The sequence below is a fragment of the Anas acuta genome, chromosome 28, assembly GCF_963932015.1.
Source record: "Anas acuta chromosome 28, bAnaAcu1.1, whole genome shotgun sequence".
In the NCBI taxonomy this organism is placed as follows: domain Eukaryota; kingdom Metazoa; phylum Chordata; class Aves; order Anseriformes; family Anatidae; genus Anas; species Anas acuta.
Window position 1 is genome coordinate 1,748,557 of NC_089006.1, and position 12,726 is coordinate 1,761,282.

The 12,726-nt window shown below is 59.8% G+C and overlaps 1 protein-coding gene across 20 annotated transcripts in view; it reads left to right on the forward strand.

Annotated features, from left to right (window-relative positions):
* MEF2D (myocyte enhancer factor 2D) overlaps nucleotides 1-11,459 on the forward strand; it is a 64,819-nt gene extending 53,360 nt beyond the window's left edge. For 13 of the 20 annotated variants that reach the window (XM_068662636.1, XM_068662632.1, XM_068662644.1 and 10 more), the window contains 5 exons: nucleotides 1,422-1,618; nucleotides 1,773-1,793; nucleotides 4,085-4,214; nucleotides 6,405-6,639; nucleotides 7,539-11,459. In XM_068662636.1, coding sequence (XP_068518737.1) covers nucleotides 1,422-1,618; nucleotides 1,773-1,793; nucleotides 4,085-4,214; nucleotides 6,405-6,639; nucleotides 7,539-7,869 — 914 coding nt within the window. In that variant the 3' untranslated portion in view covers nucleotides 7,870-11,459. The remainder of the gene's footprint in view (nucleotides 1-1,421; nucleotides 1,619-1,772; nucleotides 1,794-4,084; nucleotides 4,215-6,404; nucleotides 6,640-7,538) is intronic. The other 7 variants (XM_068662650.1, XM_068662649.1, XM_068662647.1 and 4 more) reach the window with 3 other exon arrangements.
* The last annotated feature ends 1,267 nt before the right edge of the window (nucleotides 11,460-12,726 follow it).

Sequence of the window (12,726 nt, forward strand, 5' to 3'; positions counted from 1 at the left end):
CATCGGCCGCCGTGCCTCTGGCCCCGATCCCGCAGCGACGCGGGCGGCATCCCCAAATCCAGCGCCCCCGGTGCCGCGGGGAGGGGGGCGAGCACCCTGCCCACCCCCGGCCTCACCGCAACGGGGACTGGGGGGGGGGGGCAGCAGCAAGGGGCCTCGCTGCAATCCTGACTTTTTTTTTTTTCTTCTTTTCCATTTTTGACTTGCTCTTTCCCATTTTTGCTTTTTTTTTTACTTCTTTTTCTTTGCCGTTTCTGAATGTTTGACTTTTTTTTCTGCTTTCCCCCCCCCACGATGGCCGTGCCGGCGGGGCAGGGGGCTCTCTCTTGGGCAGACCACCCCGAACACTGCACACAGGGGGCTGTCAGCATCCCTCCGAGCTGCAGTTGCCATGGGAGCCGCGCACGCAGTGGTGGCAGCGCCACCTTAGCAAGAAAAAATTCACTTTTTAACACTTTTTTTTTTGGGGGGGGTGGCTCTGCCTCCACCTCCGAGCTTTGGCACGGCTCCGGGCCGCTGCCACCGGCGCTGAGGATGCGCCGCGGGTGGTGAAGGTCACCCAAAAAATGTCACGAGCATCGGAGCCGGGGGCTTTGCACGCTGCTGGGGTGCAGCTCCCGGTGCACGGGGGGCGATGCTCAGGACCCCGTGTGATGCTTTAGGGCCGGGGGGGGGGTCGGCCCCCTCCCTTGGGGACGCTGCCGCAGGCGTTGCCAGCGTGCCGGGGCAGCGCCGCTGCCACCAGCCGCCTGCTGAAATGCAGATGTAGCAATGCCATGGTGGATGTGATTAATAATGCAATCAGCGACCTATTTTTCCCGGTCTAACGTGCAATGAATATGAGGGCTGAATCCTGGTGATTGCTAAACGCCTTTCTATCTTTGGGGCCTATTCATAAAAAAAAAAAAAAAACCCCTCATCAGAACAGTAATCTGATCCAATTTATTCCTTTCCTGATGTTCATCAAATCTTTTCCTTTTTAAATTTTTTTCTTCCTTTCCTTTCTTCTTTTTTTTTTTCTTTTTTTTTTTCTCTCTCTCCTCTTTGCACACAAAAATCCTTAAGTGGAGCAGCGGGAGGAGGAGGAGGAGGAGGAGGAGGGATGCTCAGATCTTCAAAGGGGCAGCAGGATCAGTGATCCGGCTCCTCTGCTCCGCCACAGCCCCTTTTGGCTGCTCCGGTCCCAAAAAAGGGGCCTAAAAAGTGAACGTAAGAATAATTCCTCCCCCTCCCCAGGGCCCTGGTGCCCTGCTGGAGAAGCACAAGGAGTCAGCACCCCGAGAGTTACCGCTGGTTATTGCGGCGATACCCTGCAGGCAAGGAGCTGCCCGGCTACGGGGGGCTCCGTGCACACCGGGGGGGGACCTTGGGGCACGGCCAGAGCCCTTCTCACCTCCTCCTCGTGCCCTTTTTCCCCGCAGGCAACGGCTACGTGAGCGCCCGCGCCTCGCCGGGCCTCCTCCCCGTCTCCAACGGCAGCACCTTGGGCAAAATCATCCCGGCCAAGTCCCCGCCGCCGCCGCCACCCTCGCACGGCGCCCAGCTGGCCGCCAACAGCCGCAAGCCCGACCTGCGTGTGATCACCTCGCAGAGTGGCAAGGGGCTCATGCACCATTTGGTGAGCTGGTTGGGGGCTTTTTGGGGACGGGTGAGGGGCTCACGGCCCCCGTGCCGGGTACCGGGGAGGGAGCTTTGCCGCGGGGGCGCGCGGCGGGCACGGGCAGCGGGGTTAACGGTGCCTCTCGGTTTTCTCCCCGTTCCTGCGCGGGCAGACGGAGGACCACTTGGCTCTGGTGAGTTGCCTGCTGAGTGCGCATCGTGGCGGGGCGGGACGTGGGCTGCTCGTCCCCGTTGGCCCCGCATCCTGCCCCGGCTCTCCGCCGGGAAAGCCACCGGCACGGGCACCGCTGCCCCAATCCCGAGAACAAGCCCTTTTTTAGGGAAAGCAGAAGGAAGATCTCAATCACAGGCTAGGATGTGAGCGCAAACCCTGCTGGCCTCCCCCAGGGGCTCAGCCAGGTCCCCGTGTGCCACCCCCAACCTTCACCGGGGTCACCACAGCTTGTGGCATGGGGAGACCTGGCCTGATGCCCCCCCAGGAGCGACGGGGGGCGAGGCATCCTCTTCCCATGGAGAGGATGTTATTTAAAGCCCGAGCGAATCCTCCAACCCCGCTTTGCGCGCAGGGGCCGCTCTCCCTGTTATTTTTGTGGCAGTTTTCCCTTTTTTTTTTTTTTTTTTTTTCCTGCCAGCAAAGTGAACGCCACCTTGCTGGTGGCCGTGATTCACTCGGCTCCGTTGCTATTCTGGTGCAGGGCAGATGGGCGGCAGGGCAGCGCAGCGAGGAGAGGGCGAGAGCCGCTGCGGGACGCAGCTCCCGCGGCCAGGGAAAAGCTCTCCAAAAGCCTCTGCAGCCTGCGAGGAGACGCTCCTGGCCAGGGCGAGGGCCGAGCAGGGCTTTGATGAATCCCACCGGATGAATTCTCCTGCTCCCCGTGCCCTCCAGACCTCCTGCCTTCCCCTCCCTGGCAGTGCTGTGCCTCAGTTTCCCCAGAAAACACCTCCTAAACCTCCTGCCCCTGCATGGGATCTGCCCCGCTGTCCCCATCGGGGTGCTGCGGGTGACCTTCAGCTCCTCGGGGGGCTTTTTGGGGTACATTGGAGGGGTGCCCCCCGTGTCCCTGCAGGATCTGCTCCCCACGAGCATGGCGATTGCACCTTTGGGGCATGCCTGCATGGTCTGGGGGAAGCTTTGGGGGTCTCGCAGCGCTTTGCAACCTGCCTGGCACCGGGGGTGGAGAGCTTGCACCCCTTGGCACGTCTCCCCTGCATGCATCGGGATCAAGGCTTGGGGAGGGGGCTCCCCGCAGCACAGCCGGGGCTGGCACCCCTGGGCGAAGGGGCTGGGGGCTGCAGGGTCGCATCCTGCTCGCTCTTGCCATGCCCAGGACGGGGCTGAGCCCACCACCACCACGGTGTTTCCCTGCAGCATCCCTGCCCCAGGGGTCAGCGGGCGCCGGCGAGGGCGCGTGCCAGCGGGATGCACGCCAGGACAAACCTTCCCCGCCGGCCCCGGGGGCTTTAGCAATTAGCACCCTGCTAATCGCCTTCCCTGCCTGGCTGCAGCACCCAGCACCCTGCCAGGGCAGGGTTCAGCCCAGGAGGGCCCTTGGGAGGCTGCAGATCATTTCCCAGCCCCAAAATGCCACGGGACCCCCGGGGACCCCACGCTGGTGCCCGCTGCGCCGCGGAGGACGCGGTGGCCTCGTGCCGGGCACGGTGGGAGCCGGGCACTGCCTCCCAGTGCAGGGTGACGTGTGTCGGGGTGCTGCAGCTTAGAGGCAAGCCTCTTGAGTCCGGTTTAAATCAGATCAAGCAGAGGCAGCGCAGATTATCTGCCTTGTAAACAGGGCTGAAGCCGAGCCACCGAGCCGCCCACGTAGCTGCCTCTCAAACCCCGGGGGGAGGCCGGCGCGCGCCCCTCCGAGGGCAGGATTTTTCCGCAGCGCACCCGCTGACGCCCAAGCCCCCCCCAAACCCCACCAGAACACCAGCCCCACGAGGGCACCAGCCCCACGAGCTGCTGAGCACGGGGGTTTTTTGGGTGCGAGGAGGCCGGATCGCCTTCCAAACCCGGTGCTGCAGCTCGCCTTGGAGGCTGGGGAGGAGGAGGAGGAGGAGGCGTCAGCCCCGCGCGGCGTTAGCCAGCGCTGATTTTGTTCCGCGCCTTTCTCCCAGCACAGCAGTCACATGCATCCTCTGGAAAATAGTGCCTGTTCCTTTTCTTCTTCTTTTTTTTTTTTTTTCACATCAGAAGGGAGCTGGGAGGATGGGTGCCTTATGGAAGCCGTTGAGGCTGCGCCCTCCCAGCCCTGAGCAGAGAAGTGCCCCGATGCCCACCCAAACACCCCCAAACCTCCCAAGTCTCCTAAAAGCCTCTAACCGGTGGGCTTCGTGCTGCAAGGAGGAATACCCAGAGCGTTTGCTTAGCCCCAGGACCTGCTTGGGGGGGGGGATTTTTTTTGGGGGGGACAGCAGGGCGCAGCGCAACCCCTTGTAACATCCTCTCCATTCGCTTCCCCAGCAGAACACGCAGCGGTTAGGTGTCTCCCAGGCGACCCACTCTTTAACCACGCCGGTGGTTTCGGTGGCCACCCCGAGCCTGCTGACGCAGGGGCTGCCTTTCTCGGCCATGCCCACCGCCTACAACACAGGTAAGGAGCTCTCAGCCCTGGGGGGGGCACGTTGCGACCGTGCCATTCCAAGGGGGAAACGCACCCAGGGCTCCCCGGGCAGCTCCGTGACCAGGCGTGGAGAGGTCCAGGAGCTTCACGGGATTAAAAACGAGATGAAGCTCGTTATATAAATATAGTGGGACCTGGCTGTTATAGCCAGAAGCGCTGTAAGGGCACGGTTCTGGTGCTGCAGCCCACTGCAGGGCGCTGGCAGCGCGGGGAGGTGCTGTTAAGCGGCTGCTAATTGCAGCTACGCCCAGCTCAAGGCGAGCCGGGGGCGATGTTGTAACAGGGGCTTAACGAAAATGAGCGTCGGGGACCCAAAAGTTGGGGAAGAATGCAAACCGTCCTGCTCCTGGGCAGAAACGGGGCTGGCGCGGGGCGCGAGCCCAAGCGGAGGGCTTGTCAAAGCTCCCGGAGGTTTCAGGGCTTTCCTGCCTGACTCCTTCTGGCGTTTGCGCCGAGAAAAGTTTGCAAAAAATGTCGAAAGCTGCTGGGCTGGAAGAACCCGGGTTAGGCGTGCTGGGAACTCCCTGCCGTTAATTAGTAGGTGTTGCCCAGGAGATGTTTGTGCGTGGCGGGGAGGCTCCTCTCCTCCCGTGGAAGTCGTCCTCGGCCACCGGCGAGCCTGCCTATTGCCAAAATCCCCAAAATAGGCTTTAATTGGGCCCCGTGCTGCTGCCTGCCCACGTGGCTTGGGGCTGAAGGTCAGCTTTTGGGGTTTCTTTTCCTCCTGAGATGAGCCACGGGGGGAGAAGCGATGCCCACCCGGGCGCCTGGGGTGTCCGTGGCCGGGGTGTTCGGTGGAGGCGCTGCGGGGGCTTGGATCGACACGGGGTCCTCACCAAGACCCCAAACCCATGCCCTGGCTGTTGGCCCTCATTCTTCCCAACCCACCAACTCGCTGGGAAGTTTCTTTGGGGCCGTGGAGCTGACCTGGAGCTTCCCGGGGCCCTTCTTGGTGCCAAACCCAGTGGCTCGAGGCTGCTGGAGGGACCGGGGGGGTACCAGGAGCTCCCCAACCTGACGGGCTGGTGCTGGGGTGAGAAGAAAAACCCCGTGTGGGGCAGGAACGTGGTGTGGGGAGGGTGCGCAGGGTGTGCCTCCTGCCAGCCCGCCGGCCCTGGCAGCGGTTCAGCGCCTTCGCAGCCACCTCTCCGTGCGCCTGAAACCACAGGCGCCCGAAATGACAGAGGGGAGAGGGAGGAGCGGGGTCGGGGTTGGGGTCGGGCTCGCTCGGCGGCCGAGCACCCGCGGGGTGGCCGTATCAGATGCAGATGTGGCTCCGAGGACGGAGCCGGTCGCGGCTTTGGATGGCTCCTGGATAAAGCAGCTCCCTCCCCGGCCCTGCAGCAGCGGGAGAGTCGCCACCGCTCCCTGCAGCCCCATTTTCTGCCCTGCATCCCAGTAGCCTCCCTGCATCCCAGTATCCTCCCTGCAACCCAGCAGCCTCCCTGAATCCCAGTGTTCTCCCCGTATCCCAGTTTCCTTCCCTGAATCCCAGTGGCCTCCCTGCACCCCATTTTTCTTCCCTGCATCCCAATTTTCTTCCCTGCACCCCAATTTTTTTCCCTGCATCCCAGTAGCCTCCCTGCATCCCAATTTTCTTCCTTGCATCTTGGTGGCCTCCCTTCATCCCAGTGGCCTCCTTCCATCCCAGCACCCTCCCTTCCATCCCAGCGCCCTCCCTCCCATCCCAGCACCCTCCCTGCATCCCAAATTTCCTCCCTGCATCCCAGTTTCCCTCCCTTCCACCCCAGCAGCCTCCCTCCACCCACGCGGAGGCCCGGCCTCAGCTCCCAGCGGCGGCCGGGCAGCGCCATCTGCTGATGCGCAGCGAGGGGCTGGGGGCGCGCAGAGCCCAGGGGTGCCCCCCCCTCACCCACCCCCTTTTTGGCTCCTGCTGCCCCTGCCCGGTGCTCCCTGGGCTGGGGGGGTGCAGGGGGGGTGCCCTCGAACCCACCAGCCCCCCGTGCCGGTGAAGGTGCCAATTCCTTCGCTGCGCTTTTGGGGAGCTGCAGCGGGCGGTGGGGGCTGCGTGGGGGGCTCCTGGGGAGGGGGCTCGTGCCTCGGAGCTGGGAGAGAGGTGCCCCGTGGCCAGCGCTGCTGCGGGACTCGGTGCCAGCCGTGCTGCTGCTCACGTTGGCGTTGCTGCTCCTTCCCTTGCAGATTATCAGCTGACGAGCGCTGAGTTGTCCTCGCTGCCCGCGTTCAGCTCACCCGGGGGCTTGTCCCTCGGCAACATCTCTGCCTGGCAGCAGCAGCAGCAGCAGCAACAACAGCAGCAGCAGCAGCAGCAACAGCAGCAGCAGCAGCAGCAACAACAGCAGCAACAGCAGCAGCAGCAGCAGCAGCAGCAGCAGCAGCAGCAGCACCTCGTTCCCGTCTCGCTAGGGAACTTAATGTAAGTGACACGGGTACCGTGGGCGGCTCAGTTCGTGCTGCAAAAGGGGAAAAAAAAAAAGCAAAGAGGGAAAGGGGAGCCTGTCCCCGCTGTCCTGGCAGTGAGCAGGGGTCCCCTGGCGAGGTCGGAGCCTCGGGGGGGATTTTGGAGAGCTGTGGCTGGAGATTTGGGGGTCCTGGCGCATCGCTCCCTGATGGGAGGAGCTGAGGTCTAGAAGGGGGCAGAGTCCCTGGGGTGAGCGGTGACAGGGTGACCGTGGCAGGATGAGGTGACTACAGAGAGTGGTCCTGGTAGTGCAGGGGGAGGAACTCCTAGTGCAGGCGGTGAATTGCTCGAATTAAAAAGTCCTGCACGGTTCCCTCATGGAGCAGCTGTGCAGAAATGGATCTGCTCGCAGCCAGGAGCAAAGCAGCCACGTGCCCGGAGCTTTTTCAGGGTGTTTCAGTCAAAACCAAGGTCTAAGCAGCTCGCCCTCAATTGCGCAAAGGCTGTGAGGCTGGGATTTTGGAGAGAGGGGCTCAGCAGCAGCCCCAAAGCCCTCTCAGGAGGAAGAAGCTGGCGCTTGGCTCTCCCCCGGGGGTGCCCAGGTCCCATACGGGCACGGCAGCACCTTTCCCTGTGTGTCCGGGGGCTGGAGGTGGGATCGGGGCTGGGACACGGGGTGATGGTGGAGAGGGGCTTGGGCAGGGTCTAATCCTGGCTCGGCCCCTTGCTCCGTGATGGTAGGAGCTGGTAGGAGCTCAGCGGATTGGAGGGCGAAGGGCCACCGACGAGATGAGTAACGAAGCCTTCCCATTATCTCCTCACCTCTTTCTCCACCTCCTCCCTTCCCCTTCCTCCTCCTCCTCCTCCTCCTCCTCCTCCTCCTCCTCGCACGCTCCCCGCCCTCGGACGCCCAGACAAGGGAGCCACTTGTCCCACACCACCACTTTGACTGTCAACACCAACCCCAACATCAGCATCAAGTCGGAGCCCGTCTCGCCCAACCGGGAACGAAACACTGCCACCCCGCTCAGCACCTTCCCCCACCAGCCCCGGCACGAGCCCACCGGCCGCTCGCCCGTCGACAGCCTCAGCAGCAACACCAGCTCCTACGAGGGCAGCAGCGAGCGGGACGATCCCGCCCGCGCCGATTTCGGCTCCTCCCTGGGGCTCCTGCGCCCCGGCAGCGAGCCCGAGGGGGAGAGCCCCTCGGTCAAGCGCATGCGGTTGGATACCTGGGTCACATAACGGGGGTCCCCCGCCGTCCCTTTTCTTTTTTTTTTTTTTTTTTTGGGAGGGGGGGGGATGGGGGAGGCTCCGCCGGCTCGCAGCGGGGAAAGGGGAGGGCGTGTGTGTGGGGTGGGGAGGGTTACAGGGGGGCGAAACGGGTTAGGGGTTGGGGTGGGGTTGGGGAGATTTATCATAAACTGCCTGAGAAATAGCTTTAGGATTTTGTAGGCATTCATTCTAGCACAGCGGGCGGCGTGAGCGGCGAGGCCGGCGAGGATGGGGATGGATGGAGGGGGGGTGGCAAAAATCAGATGGCTGCGTCCGTGCTGGAAGGAGCGGTCCCTGGTGGGGCTCATCCCTGCGGGGACAGCGGGGACGAGGGGTCCCGGGGTTGGGACATCCCCGGAGCAGAGCGTCTGCGGGGGGCGAGGGGCGATGGGGCGCGTGCTGGCAGGCGCTGAGCATCCCCGGAACGCCTCGTGCTGCCCCGAGAGCCCGGGGCAGGGAGAGGAGGCTCGGCCGTGTGAAATCTGGCTGAAATCCTCCCAAAAAGAGGCCGCCCGAGGGCCACGTCCTCCGCCGGTTCCCAAAAAGCGGCGGGCAGGAGCGGGGTTCCTGCCGGGATGGAGCGCAGCGCGCGCGTCCTTCGCCACGGGAAGGTGTCGGGGGCACGAGAGGCAGATTTTGAAGGCTTAATCCTGACTTTTGGGTTGAAACTGAGCTACAGAGAGCATCTTTTCCTGCAGATAAGGGAACTGTGTCTGGCCGCGGTCGCGTTAAACCTGCCCTGACCTCTCCTGGCCGCGTCCTGCGGGGTGCAGGTGGAGCCCGGCTCGTGCCCGGCCTGGTAAAATCGCGGTTTTTACCAAACGAAAGGCGCAAATGCATTTCAAATGCATTCCCATCCCACGTGGGTCAAAGCTTTAAATTAGAGGAATAGGAGCGAATAGCGTTTGGTTAGGGATGCAGCTGAAATAACGCCCTTGGGGTTTCGCCCGAAGGCCTCGGGAAGCCGGGGATGAGCCACGCGGAAAATCTGCCGCAGCCTCAGCCGCGTGAGCCAGGGGCAGGAAAAAGGGCACGAGGGAAACGGGGGAAGTTGTGGTGCTGCCGGCTGCTCCGGCGGGTCCCCTGGGTGCCGCAGCCTTTTGGGCTTTCCCCTGCAGGCGCTCTGCTCTGGGACGCCGTCCCCATCCCCATCCCTGTCCCCGTCCCCGTTCTCTGTGCGCCTCCCTCTCGGTGACCTCGGGGACACCCCTTGCACCAGCGCGTCTCCCCCTCCACTGAAGGTCGTGGTCGCAAAATGGCACAAAACCTGCCCAAACGCCTCCCTGCCAGCTGCAGCTGGTGGCAGAGGCTGCCCTGGGGCCTGCAGTTTGGGGAGAGGAGCAAAAATTCGCCATGGGATTCACCCCCACTTCGGCTCGCTCCTCCCGGAGACCTCCGCAGAGCGTGGGGTTTCCAGCCCAGCCTGCTGAAACGGGGAGTGTTGCATCAAAATGTGCTTGGGTGATGTCAAAGGAGAAGCCAATTGGTGTTTTTCTAAAGTTTTTCCACCCTTTATTATTTTTTTCTTCCCCCAGTGTGATTTCCCCCAAGTGTCTTAATTGGAAAAACAGCAGGAAAAAAAGTAAACGATTGTGATGGAATGAACGTGGGCCACTTAAAGCGAGTAGTTTGAGGCGAGGAGACAGAATGTCCTCCAGAAATCAGGTGGAAAAAAATGGCTGGGAGAAATAATGGCCAGGGAGGGAAGCACGGGGTGCTCCTCCTGTCCCTGCACGAGCCACTGGCTGGAAAAAGCATCATGAAAACTTCCCTGACCCGGCCCTGCTGCTTCTCACCCCAAAATCCCCGCGTGGGGCAATGCCACGTGCCACCAGCTCACCCAGGGACGTGCCGGGTGGAGATTTCCTAACGAAAAGCTTTGAAATACCAAACCGTTTCCACTTCTTGAGGTCTCTTCCAACCTAGAAATTCTGTGATTCTGTGATTCTTTTTTTTTTCTTTTTGATGAAAAATTCTCACTCTCCTCTCCCAACCCAACAAAGCACTCCCGAAGAACTCGGGCAGGCGATGGGAGCCCCCGCAGGCTCCCGGCAGGTTTTGTGCAGTTCTGCTGCAGCACCCCTCTCCCCACTCCCCAAACCTTGCCCAGCGCTTACTGGGGCGTACTGGGAGGCTTCGTGTCGCGAGCGGGAAGGGGCAGCTGTGCCTCTGTCCCTCCGTCCGTCCGGGAGGCAGGAGCCCCCCGCGCGCTCCCCACCGCTTTCTGTCACCGTCCGGCTCTGCCCCGCGGAGCCGCAGCGCAGCTCTTTGCACGGCCTTGCTTTGGAAATTAGGCGGGATTGACGACGACGTCTCATCGGTTATCATTTTGTTTTCTTTCCTTCTTCACCCGTCCTGCGAGGAAAACCAAACCGCAACCAAAGGTTTTCCGCCCCGCCAGGGGAGGCGAGGAGCGCCGGGCACCCCGCGGCACCGAGCGGCGGCACCGAGCGGCCGCGCGCGGGGGGCGAGGAAACATTTCTGCTCATGGACTTCACGCCCCGGCTCTTCCCGCGCTCACACCTCTACCTTGAAGCTGAGAGCCTGGAAAAAAAAAGAGGGAAAAAAAAAAAAACACACAAAAAAACACACAAAAACCCACAAACGGAACAAAACAAACCCAGAAAAACGCACTCGGACGCGGATCCACCTGGAGGGGCGAGCCGTGCCGAGCTGTGCCGTGCCGATTTGTGCCGTGCCGATTTGTGCCGAGCGGATCCGCAGCAGCACGGCCCCGGGACTCGACGACCCCCGGCTCGTGCCACGGGCAAGTACGGCTCGTGGGCGAAATGATTTTGGGGTTGGTTTGTCGGGGGTCTCTCCGTTGGTTTCATCGGGGGCTTGGGGTATTATTTTTTTTCGTCCGGGCCATTATCCTTCCTTTCCCCACAGACTGTAGAGTCCAGTAAACTCCTCCTAATTTTCAAAAGACACCAAGAAGAACGACAATCTAAGAAACCAACACCCTCCTTTGTGCTTCTATAAATATGTTTCTGATCTTATAATTTTATTTCTCGTGCTCATCTGTACTGTTGACAGTTACAATTGTGTATAATTTTTTTTTTTTTTTTTTAATTTGGAATTTTTGCGTTGTATAGGGTTTAGTTTTAAAATATATATATATATATTTTCCATTTTTTAAAAAGGGGTGTTGCAAAAAAAATTGCACGATTTAAATGACAATAGTTAAAATGCTGCAGTTTTTAGAGATGTGGAAGCAAAATGGAGCTTATTTATTCTCAAAGGCTATAAAGGTGTAAAATGCATGAAGAAAAAAAAAAAAAAAACATTTACAAAAAAAAAAAAGACAAAAAAAGTGTAACCTGAACAAAGTGTAGCGTTAAAAATTTTAAACGACGACGACGACAACAACAAAAAAAAACAAAAAAAAAAGAGAAAAAAACAGCTAATATATTGTGTTTGGGCTAGTTTGCTTTTGTTTTTAATTGTTCCTTTTTTGGAGAATGAAATACAATTGTGTATATTTTCATATAAGAAGTATGCACTGATATGTTTCAAAAATGATATATTACTTTCTAAAAGTGTGGTTACTTACCAAAGCCTGTTTCTGATCTTTACCTTCTCGAACCCTCCGTGGATCCCTCGAGCGCGCACCGCCGGGGGGCTCGACGCCGCGGGCCGGACCCAGAGGTAACCCGGCGCAAGACCCCGGTGCCGGCTTCCTCCTCCTCCTCTTCCTCCTCTTCCTCCTCCTCCTCTTTCTTTTTGGGGGGCTCCGTGCAGGTGGGGCTGGGCTCGGGACCCCCCCGTGCTGGCTGATTTGGGGGACGCTGGCCTTTCCCCGATCGCACCGGGGTTTTCTGCAGGGCGATGCCGAAACCCACGGGGGGGTCCCCGGGTGCGCGGTTCCCCTCGGGGTGCCCGGGATGGGGGGGCAGTGGGTGATGTGACGAGCGGGGTTTGCCCTTGGATGGGGCGTCTTATGCAGGGAGGGGCTCATGAAAAATAACCCGGGTGCAGGGTATTTAGGGAAAAACACGGGTGTAGGGTATGGAGGGGCACCCAAAATACGCAGGGGGGTGCAGGGGGCTCGGCTGGAGGAGGAACGGGGTGGCCCCTGCTAATGGGGTGCTGGTGCTGGCTGCGAGGGGCACCCCAAACCTCCAGGCAGGGGTCTCCGTGTCCCCCCCCCATCGCCCCCGGTGCTCAGGGTGGGGATTTGAGGTCACCCCCGGTGGGTGGAGGCGTTGGAAGCGGAGCTGGTGGCAAAAAGGGTGCGCGTGGTCTGCAGGGGGGGCGAGGCGGAGGGGGACGCTTTCTCCCCTTCCTCACTTTCCGCCCTTCAAATTCTCACCTAACCATGGAAAACGCAGAATTACAACAACAAAAAATCCTTAAAAACTCCACCTCCTGCCCTTTTTTTGCACCGGTTTGCCCGGTGGTGCCAGTGCTGCGGTGCCCACGGCATCGCGGTGCCATGTGCTGCCCCCCCGCCTGTCCCCTCCGGCTGAGGGTGACACTTGGGGTCCTCAATCACCCAAAAGTTTGCTCATTTCCCATCTTGGCATCACTTTTACTCTGTCCTTCCTTCACTTTTTTTCCCCTTTTCACTTTTTTTCATTTTCACTTTTTTTTCCCCCTTTCGCTTTTTTCCTTTTCATTTTTTCTTTTCACTTTTTTCTTTTTTTTTTTTCATTTTCACTTTTTTCCTTTTCATTTTTTTCCCTTTCACTTTTTTTTCCTTTTCATTTTTTCCCCTTTCACTTTTTTTTCCTTTTCACATTTTTCCTTTTTTTTTTTCATTTTTTTCCCTTTCACTTTTTTTTCTTTTCACTTTTTTCCTTTTTTTTTTTTTCTTTTCACTTT